We start from the raw sequence: 25,571 nt of genomic DNA on the forward strand, positions 1-25,571 counted from the left end.
ATATATATATATATATATATATATATATATATATATATATATATATATATATATATATATATATATATATATGATACAAACGTGTGTGTATGCACGTCTAATATATATTTCATTTCATATTAAATTCTGTAAACTTTGGGAGTAACGTACATCCAAGGGGAATTATAAGTAATGAGTGCTTCTGTGGCGGCCAGGGTTCGAACCATGGCCTGGTTTCGAAACAGTAGTGGACATTAGTTTAGCGAATTCCATAAACAACAATATTTATGGTTTTATATACTTAAGAATATAAAAAGTACTGACAAGTGAAAAAAATCCAAATATATATTATGTAGGTATGTGTATATACAGTATGTATATATATATATATATATATATATATATATATATATATATATATATATATATATATATATATATATATATATATATATGCAAATTCAATACTTGTCCTGCCTGTCTAATGCCAGTCTGTTTATTTTTACGCTATAGTCCTGGGAGTGGGGAAGGATCGCACAAATACTGTTTGTAAGCAACCTCTGGTCTATAACATGAGAGTCTGAAGAAGTCTGTGTTACACTTCCAGACCAAATACATTTTTTCTGTCCACACCAACTTGTAACGATGTCTAGGTGAAATTTGGCAGAATTGGTAATAATGTTTCATGGAGAAAACGCACTGGAAGGCCCTCAAAGAATTACAATTTACCTTTATCGTATTTTCACATAGCTGGTATTCTCAACATGCAGTTATGTCATAGACTAAGTTTTGTAAGCAAATTGGTCTCATTTACTCATGGACCTCGGGGTTTTTTAGTCTTCTGTAAAAGAAAGGTCTTGTGCGGCTTTGTCTGTCAGTTCGCACTTTTTCCTGTCCGCCCTCAGATCTTAAAAACCACTGAGGCTGGAGGGCTGCAAATTGGTATGTTGATCATCCACCCTCCAATCATCAAACATACCAAACTGCAGCCCTCTAGCGCAGTAGTTTTTATTTTATTTTAAGGTTAATGTTAGCCATAGGGGTGCGTCTGGCAACGATATAGGACAGGCCACCACCGGGTCGTGATTAAAGTTTCATGGTCCGCGGCTCATAGCGGCTGTACAGAAAACTCGATTGCCCCGAAGAAACTTCGGCGCATTTTTTACTTGTTTTGGATAGCATAAAATATTGTAAGGCGGCCAAGCGGCCAAAGTTAGTCTTTCGAACAGCATATTACAGATATGCAGTTCGAAATAATGAAAGTTTCATTGTTAAGTTATTTTAACTCTCATTATAGTGACAGCAGGGCTAAACCTGTGTTTGCCCCATTGGGAGTTACTAATATTGCGTCATTTCCAAGTGGGTGCTAAATTGTATGGCGAGGGCATATGGCCCAGCTTCAAACTGGTTTGAATTTCGCGATGGACGATGATAATCATTGTGTTTTTCAGAACTTATATTATTTCAGTCTTCCTTTCATTACTGTAATCAGTGAGAGTAACCATGGCCTACGTCCAACAACAGCAAAACAATAATATCTGATTTCTTGTCTCATCAGGCGACTGCGTTTGATTTTTGCACGCTTTAGAGAAGACTTTCTTGTCTTGCAGAAATTGACAGATCTGACCGTAGCAGTCCCACAAGGACAAGTTGTTCAGACTACCTCAGTGAATGGACAGACAGCTATACAGTATGGTTTAAGAGGTTTCCGTGATGCCAGGTATCATCTGTTCATTGTTGTATTTAAAGTCCCAGTCATCTGGTATCCTTGAGATATTTTTTCTATATTTTGAGTAATTGCCAAGGATTGTATGAATGTGCATGGATTGGAGAGTTAATATTTTCTAGTTGAGAACTTCCCTTTGTGCCATGAAGGACCTCAGCCTGCAGTTTAAAAAATTCTTGCCCTCACATCTTGAGTTTAGAACCTTCACCAAATAACAGTGTTCATTCTGCGAAACAGGCTGGGAGATGGCCGGCTGGAAGAACTGCACTAAGATAATTAATAAAGTATGAAAATGCAGATCCTGAGTGGCATCCCCAGCTCTATCCCGTAGCCATGGTTTTTCTGGGATGGGATAAGTTAAGAAAGAAAGACATGCAACAGAGGAAAGCGAAAATTGCTAATAAATAAAAACAACAAACATACTGCCCTTCCTTTATTGAGTTGAGAACCCGGTAGGTAGGCTGTGCAAAGGTTAGCTTTCTTGAATGTGGACTGAAAAGGTACACATTTATTCATCTCTCCTTGGTAACTGCTGATACATTGCGATTGCTTTTCCCACTGTTAATTTGCCGCACTATCATGCGATGTTGACGGAGAAACGTTTGAATGAAGATGTTACTGAATCAGTTTTCAAGAAGTTTTTATTGTTATTTGAACGCCAAAAAATCTCCATGTCTTTTGGCAGTGGTGATGAGGGGTCAGTTGAGCTGCATTCTTTGGGTACTGTATCAGTGTGCTTTGCCCTCTTACTGAACCTTTTATATCATATCAGAATTCATGCTAAAGACAGTCGCATTGCACATACTGATGATATATTAGTCTAATTGTGATAAAAATTGGGCACAAAGTCACTGAATCAGGAGAGTTTGGTAAGATTAAAATTTTGAAAGTGGCAGTGACTCCCATGATGAAGGCCAAAATCAAAATTACTTAGAACCTTTTTGATTATACCAAGACCGACCTGCTTTGATCAACAGAACGAATATGGTCAGCTAACTCGTTTGAAGCGCTGAATGCCATAACCGATTTGTTAAGAACACTAGGGTATGCAGTCTCTCTCGTTGCCAACCTGATTCATTAAGAAAATGTTCAAATCTCTATCATAAAAGTTCGGTTTTTTCAACAAATTATCCCAAATAACAATTAGCTTATAACATTCGCCGCTTTTCAGACCTTGTTCCAATTCCCTAGCAGTCTGGTTCCAAATAACCATTTGTTCAAACAGTTGGCCAGGAGGTTTCGTTTGTGAGTGTCATAATTATACATATGTACCAGAAATAGAATACAAATCTTGAAGGTCACAATCGTAGCAGAAGACGGATTGGAAAAAATTTGCTGCTGTTGCTGCTAAAAAAGGTGGCATCTGGGCTAAATTCGTATTCTACCTTTTATAACATTTGTATATATATGTTAAATAATAAATGCTCTATTTAAGGCATGAATGAGGTTACTCCTCACTTCTTTTAAAGCTGTTCTTGGGCTGTTTGGTAGATGATCCAGTTAATACTATCTTGGACCAATTACCAACAGGCCTTTGAAACTGCAGTTGACTATCAACCAATATATAATATATATATATATATATATATATATATATATATATATATATATATATATATATATATATATATATATATATATATATATATATATATATATATATATATATATATATATAATGTAGGGATATATGTAAAAATGTTTTGTAAAAATGTTGTTGATATTATGATAGTTACAGGGAAGACGGCTAGGATTGTCATTCATTTCTTATTTTTTATTCAATGAACAGGGTTACTGCTCATCACTACTATAACATAGATGCTGTTACCATCAAATTACACAGTGCAGGTAAAACCTGATGTTGCTAAAATTGAGTCACTCAATTCTTGTGCGTTAAAAACATATAGATAGCAAAAAAAAAAAAACAATTTCACTTCCATTTGAAGTTCGAGCAGTTTTACTGGAGGGTGTTTTGGAGGTAGGGGTGGCTTTAGTTCGAGGAGGTTGCCCCGCCGCGCTGCTTTAGTTGATGTTCATCCCCGTTGTCACAAACTTGTCGCCATAGTCTACTCCGTACTAAGAGGATTTAATGTGAATTTAAGAAATTTATTTATAGATACTTTTGACCAGCTTTGATTGTTCTTAACATTCACATTCACTTTGTAAGATGCTATTAAACTTTGATTTATTTTTAGACTGAGTACGAATTTTCTTGATTATGCTGAAAACAAACTGCGCGAAAAATGATTTTAGTTATGTGCAAACCTGATAAAAGTAAACTCTAATTTTGTGGGTCTCACCTAGTGTATTTTCCCCAGAAAATTTATACCAGCTTTGCTAATTCTGCTAAACAGCGTGAAACCATAATCTGAAATCGAGCTGTACAGAAAAACTTGCTCTTTGTAGAAGTGTTAAACAAACGTATTCAGAGGCGCTCATGATACAGCTTAGGAAAATATATGAAATCTTACCAACCTCTCATCAGTACGTATTCGGTATTGGTTATTTTCTCTCACACGCTGCCACATTTTGTATTTTTATTTCGTCAAAACTGTGAATGGATTCCCATTCATAGACCTCTTGGTTCATTTACCTCTTCATATATGATAGTACCGTTTCAACTTCTTTTCTTCTCAATTGTTAACCTATTTTGTGCTTCGAATTCTTGATTGTGTATCTCATAGTCACTATCTGATTGCACTATGTAATAGGAAAATTGGGATTAGCACCGTTATATTTGTAAATCAGACGCAGAATTTTCAATATAGAACCAATAAAACCAGGAAATGCCGATTTGTAAATGTCTGTGGAAGGGGTCGATCTCTTCCCGTTACTTGCCATGTATATGGCGTTTACCCGTTTCGTGTAAACAGTGCAACAAACCTCGTCGCAGTGCCAACACCTGGCTTCTTTCATTCGGCAGCAGTGCCCATCGAAGGGGAATACCGAACCCAAGAAATCGGTACAGAACGCTACCACGATTGGGGATAATAGAGAACTTTGACACGACACCAGTGGAAAATTGGTATTGCGTATTATTAATGTATCACAAGTCAGAGATACTTACTGGATGTTACCGTGACGTCATCGGAATTAAGTAAGTACAGAGCTACCGTGATATCATTAAGGAAATTGAATAAAGAGCGCTATTATGACGTAGCATAAAAATAGAACGTCACCGTGACGTCATTGCGGGAAAGGGCACTGAACGTTTGTATCAGGTCACGGGAAAATTGGTATAGAAGACTACTGTGACGTCTCATTGGAAGGACCAAACTCCGTACTGTTCATTGAAATATTAAAGAGGTAAAAAACTCCGTGCTGTTCATCGAAATATTAAAGAGGTAAAACGCTGGAGAGTCCTTCATAGGCAGCAAGCGTAATATAGCTCGGAATTTTAACGTCAAATACAGTACTAGACGAGGGTTTTCAAGGGCTTTTAAGGTCTTTATTGCATTCGCTCTCTGTGATAAAATGGGCTTTATTGACTCCCCTCGCATATGTATCGTTATGTAGGCTCTTGAAATTAAGGTATTTTTTCCTCATTTCGTGGCTATGGAAGTACTGAGCAACTCCCTATTGCCCAGACATTTCCGTTGCTTCTGATTGCACAGTTTTAGAGATTTATGCATTTTTTTTTGGATCACTGATAGCACTAAGAACATTTTTTCTCTTTTAATCATTAATAAATTGCATCAAGTATTTTAACTTTATTATATATAGATGTTGAAGATCAGCTCATCTATGACAATTCTGCGATTTTGTGTTTTTATACTATTGTCTGTTAAATGTCTTTAATTGATTTTTTATTTTTCTGCATCGAAGATTTGTTCATTCTACTTATTTGTTGGTTGGCATTGGCTTTTTTATTTTTGTATCCTCAGACGTTTTGGGATGTGAACATTAAGTGCCTTGATAATGTCATTCTCTAGAGTATCAGGCAGGGAACACGCGGTGATGGCTCTAGCCTGCTGTCTCCATGTTAGAATTAACAATTATTGAATTTCCATGCTAGATTGAAGAAAAAATAGTGTCTTAATGAGCCTTTATCTTTGTCAGTTTTACTCGCTAAAGTTCGAGATGATGGCCTTTTATGTACATTGTGACAAAAAGATCCTCTAAGCCAAATAGTTGCGAATGACAGTTTTAATTAAAAGAAAAAAGTTATATGTCATCTCTGGGAAAATATCAGTAGAGTTGTGACTACTTTTTCATTTATTATTGTCATGCTTCCTTCAATTCTGTCATTCCTTCGCTGCTTCTATTAGTAACTTTGTCACTTAGGTAAGTTTTATTAATATAATAATGATGCTATCTTGAATCACTATTAACCTTAGAGCCTAGAAGTGACCGATAAGCTGCCACTACCGGTTTCTGAAGTGAAGATTTCCCTAAAGAGAAGTAATTGGTGAAGCCAGTGTCAGAGCGGAAGATGGCGACGCGACGGTCACGTCATAGAAATCCAAATAATTTTGAAATATTTCTCCCGGCGGTATGGCTCCAACATTAGCAGTCATCGCATTGCTTCCCTTCATCTTGACACACACTATTGCTTTCAGGATATTGTTTTCCATTATCCCTTCCATCTCGTTTATCAAGCATTTTCAAGGTCTTCCTCTCCTTCTTCCTCCCAAGACTGCCATAGCATACACTGTTTTCACCAAGATTTCGGCTGCCATTCTTCCAGCGTGACCAGATCATTTTAAAACGATGACCTACCTCTCCACCTGCTCAGATCTCTCTGCCACTTCTTCCACATTCCTCATCTTTTTAATTCTTACTGCATGTACTAATGAAATAACTGACTTCAATCGCTGGTTTTTTTTTTATGCTGAGCTCCCATTCAACATCTACCCATGGCTTTCATTAAAGGAAGCTGGCTTAGCATTGCTTTCATATATTCTAAATTTGGCTTCACATGACACTCCTTTTCTCATTATGTGAGAAAAGGAGTGTCTTGCTTTTGCATGCACCCTACTACCCTCTTTGTTTTGCCTATTCCGTGCCTCCCATCTCTCATTTTACCATCAACATAACCTAACCTAATCCCCATTTACCTTCATAATCTTACTCTGTTCATATTCACTTTCAGCTTTTCCTTCTTACAAAACTTCACATTGTTTCATTAGTTTCTGGAGTGTATCTTCACTATCCTAATCAGTTATATAACATCTGCAAACATCAGCCATTGAAGACTCCATCCATACCCGACATTCTTATCCCACGTTGCAACAGCATCATTTGTCTTTTCTCCAACTTTTCATAACTACGTTCATAGATATATCAAGTAGCCATAGAGATACGGTCACCCTTGTCAAAGACCAACTTCTGCACGAAACCAACGACACTCCCATCTATATATTTAAATACACGCATTGCTCTTTTATAAAAAAAAAAAAAAATTTTTTTAGTCACCCTCATTAAGTACCTGTTATACTATACATCCTTAACACCCTCTTCATTACTTTTGCTATCATATTTTTTTCTAGGGTATGCATACAAAGTAGGTTTCCTTTTTTACTTTCAGACGTCTCACATAACTTTCCTGGAAAACACGTATGTACATCACATGTGTTGCTTAAACTCACACTGTTCTTCACCTCTCAGTCTTTCTGTCATCTGTCTTGCCTTCTCACTGAAAATCCTGCAGTATACCTTCCCTTGTGTACTGAGTAACATAATGCCATTATCCTCTATCACCTATACATATGTACAATGGAACTATTATCCCTCACACCCATTCCTGTGAAACTTGTCATTATCCAGACATACTTTATACACCCTGGTCAGCCACTGAATAAAGCTTCACAGCTGTGCTGCTTCATCTCATCAGTAAACCCATCAGTTCCAGTGTGTTTCCTTTCCTCAACCACTTATTTGCCTTCCTTACATCCTAAGCAGTCACCTACACACTCATTCTTAAACTTAAAACTTGTACTAATTCCCTCCTCACTTTTATCACTCTTCTCCGCCTCCCTTCTGGCCTCCACAGTCAGCCAATTTTCAAAATGCTCATGCCGTTGTGTTCCCCTTTTAGATTTAATGAGTTTTATTCAATACCATACCAGAGTAGTAATGAATATCATTCTCTGCAATAGTCAATCACAGCATTTTATTTTCATGAGTAGGTTTATAAGAAAAAGTTATGTTCAGTACGTGCATAGTAAAGGTAAACAGTATTATGATTGAAATAAATGGTGTAAGAAAGAAATTGATTATAAAGAAATAAACTAATCCCACACGTACTTTTTGCTGACAATCTGGGTGTTCTGAATACTTGATGGGCGAGCTCTTAGCTGACTGAAGGGGCTTCCGAAATTGTTTACGCGTCTACAGTTGGTAGACATTGTCGTTCATAGTACTTGTTATTTCTTGGTCAGTTCTCCTTATATTGAGGTCGAGGAGATAAGATTAGTGTTCCCTTATTTTTTAAAACTGCTTCTTGTCTACTGTCTCCCAGATTCAGCCAGTTTATTGTTTTGGTCTTCCCTGTACCGGATAGCTGAGTGTTTTCCAGATAAAAACTGTAATAAGGTGAATTACGAGTGGTCGTTCTAATACTGATGGCAACAATTACTGTTTAGTCTCCATCATTTCAGTGCTCCTTGAGGTTGCTGGAAAGATTTTATTAAATCCTTTAAATAAATACGTTGTCTTACAGACACTCAGCACTCCCAATGAAGCAGTTACGTACTTGTAAAGCTCTTTCAGATTTAAATACTGACACCCGAGAACAATCTTGACAATTGTTTTGAAGTTCAGACTAAACCAGAAAGATTTTACTACTACCTTTGATTAGGTTTATCGTGTGTTCATCATGTATAAACTTCTTAGCTTTAGTAATGGAGGCTAAGTATTTATTCTCATTTACAGTTTTCAATGGATGGAGATTTTTTATGAGCATGGGCTTATATTTTCAGTTGTCGTATAAGTAGGATCCTTAGTTACATTTAGTGTGTTTTACTGACATGTTAGTCTTGGCAGAGATCTGGAATGGTTCAGTAAGAGATGCAGTCAGTAGGGAGTAAAGTGAAATCTTGGTAAACAAACTATAAGGGTATCTTCTTCTTTTAAGAAAAAATTTGTTGAAAGGTACTTTCCATTTTCCCAACAGCGATGTAGACTCTTGCAGGAAAATATCGTGGCAAAACATCTTCCATAAAGTATGAACAGGGAAATAACGTTATAGTGTTCAGTTCCAGTAGCTGAGAATCGACGATTTTCGTCCCTTTTACGGCATAGTTATGGAATAGACTTCCAGGCAGTCTTATTGATGCTGAAGCTCAAAAGTTAGAGGGAGACTGTAGCACTGTTTTTATGTAACTACCGATATTGAATGTGCGGATAGTATTTATCTCTTTACAGAATTATCTGTAAACATCTCTATTTACACATTATTATCTTTTCTCTTCGTGTTTTCCGCATAATTCATGTGTACTTTATACTGTCGGAGCTGTGGAAATTAATGCCGTTTTGAGTAATAATAATAATGACAGCAAAAATGTTTCTCTTTTTCTTTTTCACGTGTGGCCTTCCTGGTCTGTAGACATTTTTAGGCAGTTTTAATTTTTTTTTTTTTTAAATAATATACAGTATATTATTGATATAATAGTCATCTATACTATCTGTTTATGTGTACGTGCACTGTGTCACAGGACCTATATTGTGGAAACCTTAGAAACCTACTGTGCTGTCTGTCTGTCTCTCTCTCTCTCTCTCTCTCTCTCTCTCTCTCTCTCTCTCATTTGTTTTGAGGAGGCGACCAAAGAGAGCTGTCAGCCAGTTCTGGTAATCATGGGGCTCTTAATTTAAGTCCGACATTCCAAGGACATGGGTTCATAGTCCCCCAGCAGTTGTTCGGAGGTATTTTCTCCTCTCCTTCAGGGACACGGGGAGCATCTTTGTAATTACGGTTTCTAGGGTTGACCTCATCCTGGTACAAAGAGCAAGTCTAGATGACAAGTCATGGGTAGTTTGATGCTAGAAGCTTTAATTAAGGGGAAGAAACACCAACACGGGAGAGAGAGAGAGAGAGAGAGAGAGAGAGAGAGAGAGAGAGAGAGAGAGAGAGAGAGAGATAAGGTGCAGAAGACGAAGTGGTAGGTCGAGATTGCAGACACCAGGCTGCTTCTGAAAGGTTTGAAGTAGCCTAGTGAGCAAAAACTGAGTTATTTCCTCGAGAAGGCGGTGAATCCAGAGGAAAAGAACACGCCGGTCATTGCCACAGTAATAGTTTATGTGCTTATTCGTGGATGAGCCTCTGTGCATGAAACTACGACATCGCCTTCGCTGAAGGTTCATCAGCAGCGCGTCGAACACCCTACGCGCACTGCGCCATTTTTTAATATACAGTTTAATAGTCTTCTTAAGGAGGCTCATAATAGAAACAAAGAAATTTGAATACGACACTATATTTCAGGTAGTGCGCATTAGGCGACGAGAATGGGAAAAATGAGAATACAGAATACCAATATTACATTTACCATTTTAACTGTTATCCATGGTAAACAGTCTCGGCGCCGTCAGCGCGGTGGTCAGCTTAACGGCCGTTAGGTTAATATTTACGATACACTTAGTGTCAGCAAAAAGTAGTGTTAAGCATTTCATACCATCAGTGCCTCCAACAATGAGCACCTGTGAAATTCCCACACACTTGTCTGTTCCGTGCCGCCCCTTCCACAAATCTCCACACATCGACCCCCGCATGCGCTGTTTTCCCTGGGTTGTTACGAACGACATTTCATCTGCATATCCCGTGATTTCCCTTATCGCATCTTTCACTGTGTCCTGCCATCTAACTCATGACATTCTTCTTACAGCATTATTCGCCAGTATATTTTTCCATACCCTGATTAATGTTCATTTAATCGTGCCGATCTAATGGATAATCTTAAGTTAGCATGCGGTTTCAGTATATTTGATTCCACATTTTTATTCAACCTGCCAAATGCTTGATTTTCCCTTGTAGACTTTCAGTAAACTTCACTCAGCAAAACTTGCTTTGGATATCAGTGTTTCTAAACATTTGAAAAGTCATCCTCATTAATCCTTTCTCCATCTAGAGTTACGAAATCTCCTCGTGCATATTATGTTGTTTCATCATTCGTTTTTCTTTGATTTCTCTTATTTTTCATTTCTCTAGGTTGATGATGTATTGTATTGCGCATTCTTTGTAAAGCTTTTATTATTTTCTGGTTTAAAACTATATCATTTGCCAATTCTAAGTTTGTCATGCTTCTGTCGCTATTCCGTCTGAACTTAGTCTTAATCTCCAACCACGCCTTATTATAAAATCTAAGTTGGCAAAGAGCATTCACAACATTACATTCCCTTGTAGCACCTCGCTATTTGCTGCAAATCAGCATTAACTTTGTATAAGCTATGTTCATGGATAATTTCAACAGGTTTTCCCATACGTAACAGAAACACTGTTGTGATACAAGACCTTCCTTGTTATTGGTTTGTGGACGCTGTCAAATGCCTTCATGTTATTAACAAAAGCCATAACCATTTATATGAGTCTACACAAGAACTCAGTGATTTGCTCTTTATACATTGCAGATTAAGGCCTTTAAAAGACTCGGGTACATTAGAAAAATAAACCATTCAAATGGACGCGATAAAAGAATGTCTCATGGTTAGGTACTCCTGAAAGAGGCCCACAACTCCCCAGGACATGTATGGAGACATGCTCATCATATCTCCCACCATTGACAAATGAACTGCTGCATACAAGTTGGGAAGGGTTGGCTTTAAATGTCTTCCCGATCGGGACATCCTCAATTATCAGTTGTTTACGAATAGCTGGATCTCGTTCACTTCGTGGTTTTGGATAACAGACTGGCCAGCAGGTAGCCTAGACCTGGATTTTAGTGAAGATTTACTGTACAATTTTGACCGGCATCTCAATTGTGGTCAGGCTATCCACAAGAGGGGTATCACGGATGTTGACATCACAGCAGAAGCTGACTAGGGTGGAAACTTCCAGAACACCTGCCACTAGTTTCCAGGCTAATCCTTACGACTCTCTCTCACACTCTCTTGCTCGTTCACACACACACACACACACACACACACACACACACACACACACACACACACACATACCTATATATAACATTGATCCATTTCCTTCATCTGTGGGTAGTTCTCCATTGATAGAAAAAAGACAGTGATATGTGCTACATTTACACTTAAACTACTGCGTCGTGAATGAACCATATTTGCTTAAAACTTCCTCAACACTAGCCACTTCATGTACCTCCATAGAAAGGTCGCCGGCAGCATATCGAACCCCCTACACGCACACTGCACCATGCACTTTCTCCCTATCTGGATATTAACTTTTCTTTCCAAAACCTTGTTCACTCCATATGTCCATCCCCTTCTAGGCCTTCCTCTCCTCCGGTCTCCCAACACTTCCGAATTGTACCCTCTTTTCACGCACCTGTCATTCTCCATTCTTTCTACTTGAACGAGCTCTCAAAATACGCTGATCCATCCTTTCAACTATACCAAACATTTTACTACTTCATATGCACCGCTGCATAGTGCACCATTTCAGTTTTACTTATACTACAAGTGCCACGGAAGCATTTCTTCTCTGGTTTCTACCTTTTCTTTTTCGTTCGCATTCATTGTGTACACTTCACTTCCAGAGGAAAGTTTGTTCATCATTCTCTTCATACGTTCCACCTACATATTATGTGATGACTCTTCATTCATTATGTGATGACTCTTCATTCATCGTCCAGTCATCCGGCATATTTACTCCCAAATATGTAGAAGAATGTACTTCTTCCAGTCTATCTCTCTGTCTTTATATTAAGTCACTGTTCTGCCTTCCCGAGTCCTGTTTGCCTGTACATCCTTTTTCTTGTTCGTATGTACTCTCACCTTTCTTCCTTAAACTCATTGATCTCTAATTTCCCTTCACTACTACTTGTTAGTAGGCTACCATATCGTTTAGAAAACATCAGCTATTCAGCGCTTCATTCTCGACCGATCTGCCCATCACACAGCTTTCAACCTCAGTTATTGTCCTCTCTCGACTTCTCACATCCCTCCAACTATGGAGATATTAAACATCCTTGAAGATATAACATGCCGTTATGTCGGCTCCATTTTTTACACCAAATCAGTCACTCACTCTCTAACAAACTCTACCTTGTGCTTCATATATATATATATATATATATATATATATATATATATATATATATATATATATATATATATATATATATATATATATATATATATATATATATATACACACATTATAAACTCTTTATTTCTTTCACCAATTATGTTCTTTACTATACACCCTCAGCATTCTCCATATTACTCTCTTCCCTCCCCACCCACCTGTCATTTCTATCATAGGCTTTCTTTAAGTCCATGCCATATACATTTTCATTTGTTTTTAAACTTCTCATAACTGTTTCATAACAAACACGTAATCCACATACCCTATACTGCTTAAAACGAAACCGACACTGTTCTTCGCATATCACACATGTAATTCTTAGTCCTCCCTATATCCATTAACATTATACCATGCAACAATTATTCCCCTAACCATTCCTTTGGAAGCTTTTCCTTATCCAAACATACCTTATACTGGTCAGCCACTCTTTTAAACTCATTGCCATACTGCAGCATCAAACTTATAATCCCATCACCTCGTTGCACCCTTCCATTTTTTTTCTCTCTCTTGATTGACCTCACACACCCACAACAGTTGCTTCCACAGTTACTCTCAAAGTAACCCTCTCCTCACCCCCTCCTGCATCATACAGCCCTGCCTCGATATCATCCACGATCGACAAATCCTCAAAATACTCACTTTTTGACAGGACTACTCTCTCCTCAGACAGCATCTCGCTATTTCCATCTTGTATTCTGCAATCCACCAATCCACGTGCTAATGAACTTTCACTTTGCATACATATGTATATATTACGATCTCGCTACTTCGAGACCAAAAGGTTCTTAAAAAGAATAAGCAATTGGGCTGTAATGACTGACGAGAGGTGACAATCAAAGGAGGGAGGAGCCAAAAAGTTACCTTAAAATTAATTTATTTACAATAAAGTTATATACCTAATGTACAGTGAGTCAGGTTCAAACTACAAAATTCATAATTATACAAAAATAAGAGCGTCAGCAGCAAAAATCAAAGTAAACAATGTAACAGTAGTTTCAGGAAGAGCATTGCAAGAGTCAGTACAATAACAAAAACACCTGACAAAGGGGGAACAAGAATTACATGAATTGAAATGAGTAAAAATAATGTGTCCAAAAATAAACATTAAACAATAATGACAGCAACAACAGGTAATACAACACAACAGACCATTACAACACTTGTCATAAATACATCAAGCATGAACAAAAAAATCAACACAGTAGGGTAAACAAAGATCAATTCATAACATTACCCTCCCGGGTGCAAAATTATACATAAACAAAAATAACAGTGAAATCCGTAATACTGCAACACATTGTGCAGGACACCCAAACACTCGGGAAAAACGTGATACAGCAGAAGTACAAAGGCAAAGGCAATCACCTGAAAAATATATATACGGCCGGAGCTACATATGCCACCACAGACGAAGCTGCAACACAGGAACACTGCAGGACAACAAAGACAGAGCCGATACGGCAACCATCTAGCCCTCAAGCACAGTCCTCCACCTCCAGGCGCCCATGATAGAGTCGATACGACAACCATCATGGCAAAAATCACTCCTCGCTGCTCTGCTGACGAGACCTGCTGACGTCCTCCTCAAATAACGACGACCATGACAGAGCCGACACGGCAACCATCTCGCCCTCAAAAACTCTCCACTGCTCTGCTGCCATGACTCTGATCCTCAGGTACGAATACCTGCTGCTGCTACCCCAACTAGACTCGCTGCTGCCCTGGACCACCGGTCGTTCCGCCCTCCAGAACCTGACTCGTTGCTGCTACGAACCTGACTTGTTGCTGTTACGAACCTGACTGACGAAGTCTGACGCCATCCAACAGACGTCAACTCGCTAGCAAGAAAAACAAACAAAACAAAGGAGGCAACAATCCACCAAGGGAACAATCGGCAAACGATTGTTCCTAACAGTATATATATACATATATATACACATATAAATACACACACATGTATATGTGCATATATATATATATATATATATATATATATATATTATTTATATATATATATATATATATATATATATATATATATATATATATATATATATATATGTGTGTAATTGTAATAGCCACAGTGCCGTCTTAGCTTTCTCGAATTCTTCGCACTTTTTTGAATACGTTTGTCACTACAAAGCCTTAAGATCCAAGTGCAAGAAATATGAAGAAATTCTGATGTGCTGTAGCGGAGGTCGACAATGGTACCTCGTTCTGATTAGCGGACCCGGGTACGTTTCCCCTACCGCACATCAGAATTTCTTCATATTTCTTGCACTTGGATCTTAAGGCTTTGTAGTGACAAGCGTATCCAAATAAGCGCGAAGAATTCGAGAAAGTTAAGAGGGCATTGTGGCTATTACGATTACATATGTATCTGGCAAAAAAAAAAAAAAGTGACCAGTAGATTCTACACAGAAGTAAAGGGTTTTTCCATTTAAATCCCATCTAGGTTAAAGGATTGTAATGATATGCCTATCATGAAAGTTTAAGGAAATCGGGAAGGGAAAGAGATCGTTATGACTACTACAAATAGCGAAAATATTTATCTGATTTGCCCTGTGGGGTATCGAATCCGGTCATGAGCGTCAGGGTTTGTTGATTATTTCGTCATTTGAGATTGAGGATTTGTAGTGACAATCATATCCCAGAAGCGCGAGGAAATGAATTAGTTATAAGATCATTGTGGCTATTCCAAATGTGTGTGTATATATACTATATGTGTATATATATATATATGTATATATATATATATATATATATATATATATATATATATATATATATATATATATATATATATATTATTTATATATATAAAATATGTATATATACATATATAATATATATATATAAAATATGGATATATATATATATATATATATATATATATATATATATATATATATATACAGTACAGATTGTCCTTTTGTGTATGTGTATTAATGCAATGAGTGGTTATAAGACTCTCTCTCTCTCTCTCTCTCTCTCTCTCTCTCTCTCTCTCTCTCTCTCTCTCTCTCTCTCTCTCTCTCTCTCTCTCGCTTTGAAACATTTCCCTGCATTCTCCACGCCAGTTTTGCTTGTGATTTTCTAATGTTTGGTTTTCCCCATTTGTTCATGTAATTTTCGCCATCACTCTTATTTGCATTTTGAAGTCTCTTTCATTAATGAAAAGTTTACAACTTGGTAAATATTAACAGTAATTCTCTTTCCCGGTTTCCCATTCAGTGGCGTCATATGCAGCTCATGCATATTCAAATGCATTTCACTTTGCATAGCAAGTAACAGGTCTCGAGGTTCCCTCCGCATACACACTTGTGCTTACAGGCGAACGATTCTTGCCCTTTGAGATTGGACAAAAAATAAGTCTGCGTAAAAAGGCCATTGGAAAGGAATAGTAGTAATTGAAGAGAGAAAGAAAGAGAGGGAGAGATTATTAGTTACAGAGGCATTAGTGATTGGTGAGAAAGTGTTGGTTTACTCAGCTTTATTTCTCTGCTAATGTTAATGTTATTTGCTCTCACCTTCATCCTTCTGTTTCCCTTTCCTTTAGGAGATATATATGTACACTTCTGTGTGTAATCTCCTTGACAAACTTGTATATAATAAAATGAAAAGATTGCATAGGGAAGGAGAAAATAGCAAATGACATGCATTTTACTCTAACTTTTACTTTGTGTGAAATTCCCTTGAAATATGTAAATTTTTAGTTAATTTACTTCACAACGAATTGCTTATTTACATCTTTAGGAAACATCATTTGCAGATTGGAAATACTAAGCATATGAAGAAAACAATCTAATTCGATCTTACTCGCTCATAATTGGAGGTTTGTAAAAATAAATTCTCTCTCTCTCTCTCTCTCTCTCTCTCTCTCTCTCTCTCTCTCTCTCTCTCTCTCTCTCTCTCTCTCTCTCGTAGAGAGCTTTTTTTTAAAGAAATCCTCAACAGTCGCATGGCTGTGTTCCATTGCACGTATGTTTTTCTTCCGTTAAAGAAAGCGCGATAAAAAATCGAAAATGTTAGATGCACAGTTTGTTTCATGTTTTTGTTTGTTGTTGTTTGTGTTATGGCATTGGCAGGGCTGCCAACATCGCCCTGGGAGGCATTTTACAAATGACTCAATTTGCCGCCGACTCCAGCCCGGCCTTTGTGTTTTAGGAAGGGATCTCTCAAACAAACAAATTATTCCAACAGCGGTATATTTCTGAATACTCAAAGAGAGATTTCCTATTACTCCGGTTTTTATTTTCTTTGGGCCGGTGAAATGTATCTCTGATATCTTAGGATGGATGCGATTGTAATATTTATTTTCAGGTTAAGAAAATGTAGAAGTAAACGTGTGTCTAATAAATGATTATATATATTGGAACGACTGGGGTCGTTTTCTCGCAACCTGACCCGTTTTGCATTTGCCAACAAATTGAGAAAAAATAAACGTTATTGCCCCTCATTTAGTAATAGAACAGAGGTCTCAATTTGCCCCTTCATAATCTCTCTCATCCCCCAAAATGGTTAAGCCTAACTCTTTTCTTTACGGAGTGACTGCTTGGGCCTAAAATTCCAGGTACCCCTGCGTCCAGCCAGACTGGGGGGAGAAGCCCCAAAAGAGAAAGTTGACCCTCCCTCCTTCATTCTGAACCCACATGAGCTGACTAGTGCCACATGGAACCCAAGCGGTCGACATAAAGGGAACCATGACGAAAACTGACCTCTGCGCCATCTGGATGAGAAGCCAACATAATCCCCGGAGGTTATAAATAGACTCTGCAAGAAGAATCTCTGTCAGTTCCCTCAGTTCCCCCAGAGAGGTTGCTCAGGACATACTCGAGACAGACGTCCTTGTCTGTCCTTTTGAACACGTGTCGACCCCGGGGCCTTGACTGTATATTTTTATAGTGGCAATATAATTCCTTCCTCCATTGCCAGCACAATATTGAACAAGGACAACGTCGTCTGGACTAATGTAATGTTCTGGAATTAAGGATTTAGCCAGTCACAACCTATTATTCTCTACCTAATAATTCCCTTCATTTTTCCATTGTGCGATCACCTCAGTAATTTGTGTGGGAACATTCGCTGTTAATGTAAAATATGCATTAGTGTTTAATTGAGTTATTTGGCACCATCTGTGCATTTCTCAGTTCCCTTTGAGAGTTATTATTATTGCAAGTAAACGTCCTGCATATTTGCAGATAGGCCACGACTGTGGAACCTCTCGGCCGATCCATGTGCAGTCCCCCCCTTCAACTGCGATCTTTCCTGTTACGAAGATATTGTCAGGTTAGAATATTTATCCTGAGTAGGATTCATTATTTAGCAGGCCCTGTTATTACCTGCCCAGTAATTTGTCATTCTCCTGATCTGTGGTTATGTAAATATATTAGTTAAGAGACCCCTTGAGTTTACGTCATTCCTTCACATGAAGAAGGCCTTAAGCCATAGATTTCATTTGCTTTGTCTACGAGTGGTTCTGATATTGAGTCAGATGTGTAATAAATAAAAGGAACTTCCCTGCATTATCCGTTGCCGCCCAGAGTCAAGTAAGTATCTCTGAACATTCATAGAAACATATATATATATATATATATATATATATATATATATATATATATATATATATATATATATATATATATATTATATATATATATAAAAAATTCTGAAGTAAGTGAAGAGTGTTTGATAAACAGCAGAGTGACTGGGCTGGTGCAAAGTGTGTCCGTCAATATCTGTATCTTAGAAATCTGTAGCCTAGAAATCTTTTCTTTATCATTTATTAAGAACTTAGAGAGAGAGAGAGAGAGAATGTGTATAAGTTTGTGTAAATAGATATATTAAATTAGAATCCCTTGAATATATTTTCATGCTTGTAGTAAACCATGCATTTTATCCTTCGCCTTTGATATCATGAAACCTGGATATTCTGATTTCATTCTGTTGTACAGTATGTGTGGCTATGAATTTTGTTGTATATATTTATATTTCCATACTCTTATTTTGCCTGCTGATTTCTTTTACCATTCGCCCAATTTTTATGATTTAAATAAAAAAACTGTTCTGAGTTATATTAAACTAGTGGCTCCTGAATTTGATCACGCTTTTTTTGCATAATTATTATTATTCTTGTTGTTGCAGTGCCTCGTTAAGTAAGTTATTGAGCGCCTAACAATGACGTGACAGTGTCCGTTGGAAAAGGTGGCTTGCTACGTCACTAAACCTTTCAGTGATTTGGTGTTAATGAACGTCTGAGACGAAGTTAATGATAGTATATTTTCTGTGTGGCATATTCTTGATAAAACTGGGGTACGTTTCGAGTTGAGGCGTAAGGACCTAGTGATTTGCACATTTTTATCTTCTCTGGGTTTTTCTTAGTGGTGAGTTATGTACCCAGAGGTTGACTCGACTGTAGTGTCTCTTTCACCGTGGAATGAGGGAGAGAGCAAAACAACTTTCGTGCACGACCTCTTATAGTTAAATGCTATCCTATTCTAATTATAAACTAGGGAGGGGTTGACCAGAACAGTCCTGGCCCCCAATGGGACATCATCACAGACTTTCTTCGAGCCACGCGGCATTGTGTGAAAATATCTCTTGAGTTTTGACTCCCACTTTTCATTCCATTTCTAAAGTACGCTTATAATTATATGAAATGTGTCAGTGCTTTTTGGTTCATATATTGATGAAGTAAGGCTTTAGTTTAAAATGAGGTCTTAAAGAAACGTTCATCGACCTTTCCTTGCATTGTTAACTATTTCCTCATCTTTGTCGTATGTATTATTGTAATTATGATTTAGTTTATTTGCATCAAATATGTCTTTAGCCTCCTTGTATGTTTATGTTTATATTTATATGATAATTGTCGGTTTAATTTTTCTGTTTCTGTTGTGATGCGAAGGGAAAAATCGTTCACATGTGGAATACCGTTTCGCGAGAGTATCGGCGTCAGCGAGCCAATCTTTGTTTGTGAGGAATCAGGTATAGTCCATGAATTACTCAAAGATGTCTAGATTGTGGCGAATTCATCAGCTTCAGCTCTTCTTCAAAAACAGTTTCAAGCCTCATCACAAACGACACCAAGTTCTCAAATTACAATTTTGAATTTTCAGCTTCATTTCAGCTTCAGGAAGTCAAATAACTGACAGATACCCACTTAAAATCTCATGGTCAAGTTGTCAACATTTCCACGGCATATAGTTACTTTCGGCCTTCAAGCTGTGTCATACATTTGTTTTTTATCAGGTTCATCTCCAATGAAGAGCCTTTTGTAGTTTACCTCGCCTGCATACAAATAACTGTTAATAGAATTTCATGGACTCCAGTGAAGGTCGACTTTTCTTCCAAGTATTGGGAAGTTTTTTGTTTAAGTGATCGTCAAAAATGGAGTGAAATTTTCTTGTGAAAAACTCGATTTACACTTTATTTAAGAAATCTGTAACGAGAAACAGCGAGAAGGAGACGGACACCGATTGTTTCATTCCAGCCTCCAGATGAAATTCGCAACAGGGGCCGTCCAAAAGATTTGCTTTCATAAAAGAGGGTCGGCTCAACATTCTCTACATACATCCCAACCTTCATGCATGCCAACCTTCCCTCGATTCTCCTGTTCTGTGACTCACTCCGTCCCTTATCCTACCAACATTTATTACAGTTACTTCCATATTCTTATATGAATCAGCTTTCATTCTTCCACGATCATATTAACATCATTGCTCTATCATCCTGGTTTCTACTGCCTCACATAAGTCTGCAAATGCTCACTCTTTTACTAGTTTTGCAGTTGTTTTTCAATCCCCATTTAGCACCGTATCATCTGCAAAATATCCTTTCCACACACCATTCACAACTTTGCACCTAGTCTGCTGTTTTTTCCCTGACTTCTTGCATCAATTCATTCATTGAATAGTCAACTGAGATAAAAACACATCCTTGTCTTATACCCACTTTTACACCAAACCATTTCACACTCTCCTACGTACGTACTTTAACGCATTCTTCAATTCCAGTATAAAGACTATACCATACATTCACAACCCAGAGGCCTGGTTCTTCAGACCAGAGGCCATCTTCAGGTCTAAGAAGATCTCATCCCGCAAAGCTGATGCCATCCTCAAGTTCCTGCCAGACGACATCATCGAGCAGATTGCAGAACGGCTCGCAGACCAAAAGACAACCTTCACCTATGAAATGCTGAAGGCCCAACTAAGGTTATCCTTCAGCATGCCACCCACCCTCAGAGCTAGGGGCAGCAATAGGAGACCAGTGGCTGTCACACGTGTACAAGCAACTGCGGCGGCTAGTTACGATCCCCACCACAAACGGCTGCCCAGAGACTACGTTGGACCTTGTGAGAGAGGTCCTACTTACAAAATTTCCCCCAACAAACAGTCACGGCCATCCCCAATGCAACAACCATGGACCTCAACGATTTCCTGAAGACGGTCGACACTGTCCACCTGGCCCACAAGTTGAAGGAGCCTACACAACCACCCGTAGCAGTAGCCTCCCCACAGCCACAGCAGCAGACCAACACAGAGACGGAAAGTGATCCAGATGGCCCCACCACCCCCATACAGCGCTACCGGAGTTCCTGGAAAAGCAAACCCAAATATAACCCCAAAACAGAAGAATGTCCCAAGGGCATTTGTTTTTATTACTGGAGGTTTGGGAGCGAAGCCTGAAAATGTGAAAATGATTGCCACATGTCAAAAAACATGCCAAAGGGTCACAGCAGCGGCCCAACAAAATAAACATCAGCGGTGGGCAGACTGGTTGCCTCGTAAGAGAAACCGTGCCTGATTTCCGCTGTCTTTCTTCCAGGTACGGGCAAAAAGACTCTATGTGTTTTTTCACCATAGATGAAACATCAGATATGGAGTTCCTGGTCGACACTGGCGCATTCAAATCATTCGTGCCAGCCAACCCGCACACATGCCTCAGTCCAACCCCCAGCACCCTACAAGTGTCCACTGCCAGCAGGGCCCTGCTGAAAATGTACAGGAAAAGGACCGTGAAAGCGTCATTCAGCATGAAGCAATACAACTGGACGTTTGTCACAGCAGACACAACAATTGCACTTTTAGGAACAGACTTCCTAAAAGCCCACAATACCCGGAGGTATTTAAGGACGACTTGCAGCATGGCCTGACCAAACCCGCAAAACACCACATCTAACACCACATAGTCACCAAAGGTCCCCGAGTGCATGCCTGTTTTAGACGTTTGGCCCCAGAAAAACTTGCCCACGCCAAACAAGCTTTCCGGGACGTGGAACAGGCAGGAATATGCCAAAAAGCCTCCAGCCCTGGGCATCTCCCCTACACATTACCAAAACCTGATGGCATATGGCAACCCTGCAGCGACTACTGGAGACTCAACATCAAGACAATACTTGACAGCTACCAACTACCAAACATCGCTGACATAACCAACCAGATGGAAGGCGCAAAAATATTTACAAAGAGCGATTTATTGAAGGGATACTTCCAAGTCCCGGTTGCAAAGGAGGACGTAGAAAAAACAGCTATTATCACCTTCTTTGGCACATACACCTTCAACTACAGCTGCTTTAGCCTTCGGGACTCAGGTGCAACCTTTCAGCATCTAATGGATGAGATACTGTGCGACCCACTCTCTGCATCGTCTACATCAACAATATACTGATATTCAGCCCCAACATCAAACAACACGAGAGACGTCATGTGGGTCCTGCAAATACTTAAAGAAAATGGTCTTATAGTCCAAAAAGACAAATGCAAATGGACAAAACCAGTGGTAGAATCCCTGGTCCACCAAATAAGCCCTGATGGTGTCAAGCCCCTCCTGACAAAGGTCCAAGCAATCACCAATTTCCCAAAACCAACAACAATCAAAGCTGTCCAAAAATTCATGGGAATTATTAATTATTACCAGTATTTCATACCCAACCTTGCTGAAATAATGGCCCGAATATACGATTGTTTAAAAGGAAAACCTAAAAAACTACGTTGGAACAAAAAACAAGATAAAACCTTCACACTAGCTACAAAAAAGCAATCACCTCTGCTGCCACACTAATCTTTCCTCACATTAACGATGGACGCAAGTAGCGCAACGATGGGTATGGTACTCGAACAAGACACAGACGATGGTTGTTGCCCCTTGGCATTCTTCAGTAAGAAGTTATCACCAGCAAAACAAAAGTACTTCACATTCTACCGAGAGTTACTGGCAGTCCACAGAGCCATCCGCCACTTCTGACACATGCTAGAAGGACAACATTTCGTGGTGCAGATGACCACCAACTGCTGGTACACTCCTTCACCAAAAGTGGAGATGGGTGGCCGGCAAGACAGCAACATCACCTATCATTGATAGGAACACTCCTGCACCATCAGATATTTAAAGGGCTCTTCCAACAAGTGGCAGACGCCCTTTCCCAGAACTCCATCAACACCGTCCAGATCGGGATATCTTATCCTGAAGTAGCATTGGCTCAGAAGGATGACATGGACCTGCAGCGACTTCAGCAGGTTAACCCCACCCTTACGTGGAGCGACCTATCCATCAATGACGGAGAGATGACCATTGCCTGTGAGATGAGTACTGGACGCCCTCACGCAACCTACCGTCAGGATTGAAAAAGAAAGCTTTCAACCTCGTTCACAACCTGTCCCACCTGTCAGGCAGGTCCATCACTCAAACCTTGTTGGAGCAGTACATCTAGTGGAGAATGAAAGCAGACACCAAAAAGTGGGCAAGAGAATGCCTCCCATGCCATATATCAAAAATAGATGGGGATAGGAGAATTCCAGACAACACAGCGATGACTGGCCCACATCCACGTCGACATCGTGAGATCCCTTCCCCCATCTGAGGGGTACAGTTATCTTCATGATCTATTGACAGGAACACCAGAAGGCCAAAAGCAATACCTGTAAGGCAGCAGACAACAGAGAGTTGTGTGAAAGCACTAATAGACTGGGTCAGCAGGCATGGAGTACCTCAGTACATAACTAGCGACAGAGGAGTTAACTTCCCCCTCCATAAGGAGCTAACTTCCCCTCCACCTTATGGAGCTCCCTCGCTACCAGCCTCAGGACAAAACTCATTCACACAACAGCATACAACCCAAAAGGAAATGGCATGGTGGAGTGGCTGCACCACTCCCTCAAATCAGCACTCACTGTTAGATGTCAAGGTGGGAGCTGAAGGAAGGAATTACCATGGGTCTTGTTGGGATTAAGAACAGCCCTGCACAGAGCATTCAGTGCCTCACCAGCAGAAGCACTCTGTGGCGAGGCATTGGCAATGCTGGCAGATATTTTTGAAGACAGACAGACCCCATGACTCCTCCAGACGTCCATAGGGCATTGGAAAACATCATGCTGGCAAAGACAACATACGACATAGCAAGAAAAGAATATGTCCTGAAAGACCTTAAAACAGCAAAGTATGCTTTCATAAGAATAGACACATACAAGCCTCCCCTCTCTCTGGCCTGTTCGGACTACACTGCATACTACAATGCAGAGAGAAAGCTTATCAGCTGAAGGTGGACGGGACAATCTGCATCTCCACCGACAGATTAAAATCAGTCTGTACCCCAGGCTGCGACCCACTCCCCTAGGCTTACTTTCGGGGTGGGGGGGGAGAGTACTGTGAGGTCTAGAGCTGTCGCTGAGACCCTCAGGGCATCCTCACTTCAAAGGAAAAATCTACATGATGCACCGAGACTCTCAGGAAACACATATCCAGCGCTCCTGATTCAAACGATCTTTTATGCATTTCTTAGAAGATACTTTATGTCCTTGTCAGAACTGTAATTACTAATGCATGTAAGGCATTGCAAGCTTTCTAACCATATGTATTTGAAATCTCTTTCTAATTTGTATATAGAATTGTTAACCATTCTTCAGGTGTGAGAAAACACATCTGACTGTATATAGACGTCCCTCTGTTTTCCTCTATGTCAAATGCTACTTTTCTGCTAGCAAGAGTTCTTGGCCTGTCTGAGATTTTGTGTCAGTAAATTAGAATACCTTGAACCTGCCTCTTACTCTCCGCCTCAGTATAGTGTCAAGCTTTTTCTAGGTCCCGTTGCTAGGTAACCAATTGGTTCTTAGCCACGTAAAATAAGTGTAGATCTTTGGGCCAGCCCTAGGAGAGCTGTTAACCAGCTCAGTGGTCTGGTTAAACTAAGGCATACTTACTCTAGGTTGTATGTGTGCCACATACAGTTTGCCTTTATTTTCAAAACCCTCACTTAACTGTTTCATTACAAAAACTTTATTTGTACACGCTCTTCTTGCATAAATCCACAATTTTCTTCCCTAGAATTCTTATAGCCACCATTGTTATCTTTAAATTTATGTAACATAACAATTGTCCCTTACTGTCAAAACTTTGATGAGAGAGATTGTGCTTTTCTGTAAGTTGTGGTATAGTTTTACGTATTCTCTTTGAATTTACGTAAAATGGAAATGCGTATTATGTAGAAGGATATTATGTTTCGTTGTTTGTGTTTAGTAGTGAACAACGTTGTCTTAGCTATTTCGTGTGTTTAATTGTAAGTATACTTGTAATATTGCTTAACTACCGGTATTGTTGTCTTACAGTAGTTAGTCGAAGGTTTGGTTTCGGTCAAAGACGGCTGTGAACTCGGTCGCTTCA

General features: G+C 39.1%; 1 protein-coding gene across 5 annotated transcripts in view; it reads left to right on the forward strand.

The window, feature by feature from the left end:
- The window catches only part of LOC136833678 (leucine-rich repeat and immunoglobulin-like domain-containing nogo receptor-interacting protein 1), a 414,041-nt gene that overhangs the window by 177,590 nt on the left and 210,880 nt on the right, over nt 1-25,571 (forward strand). For 2 of the 5 annotated variants that reach the window (XM_067095889.1, XM_067095858.1), the window contains one exon: nt 18,116-18,203. The exons of the other annotated variants lie outside the window; for them this stretch is intronic. In XM_067095889.1, the coding sequence (XP_066951990.1) occupies nt 18,150-18,203 (54 nt within the window). In that variant the 5' untranslated portion in view covers nt 18,116-18,149. The remainder of the gene's footprint in view (nt 1-18,115; nt 18,204-25,571) is intronic. 5 annotated transcript variants of the gene reach the window in all.

The sequence above is a fragment of the Macrobrachium rosenbergii genome, chromosome 4 (assembly GCF_040412425.1).
Source record: "Macrobrachium rosenbergii isolate ZJJX-2024 chromosome 4, ASM4041242v1, whole genome shotgun sequence".
NCBI lineage: Eukaryota > Metazoa > Arthropoda > Malacostraca > Decapoda > Palaemonidae > Macrobrachium > Macrobrachium rosenbergii.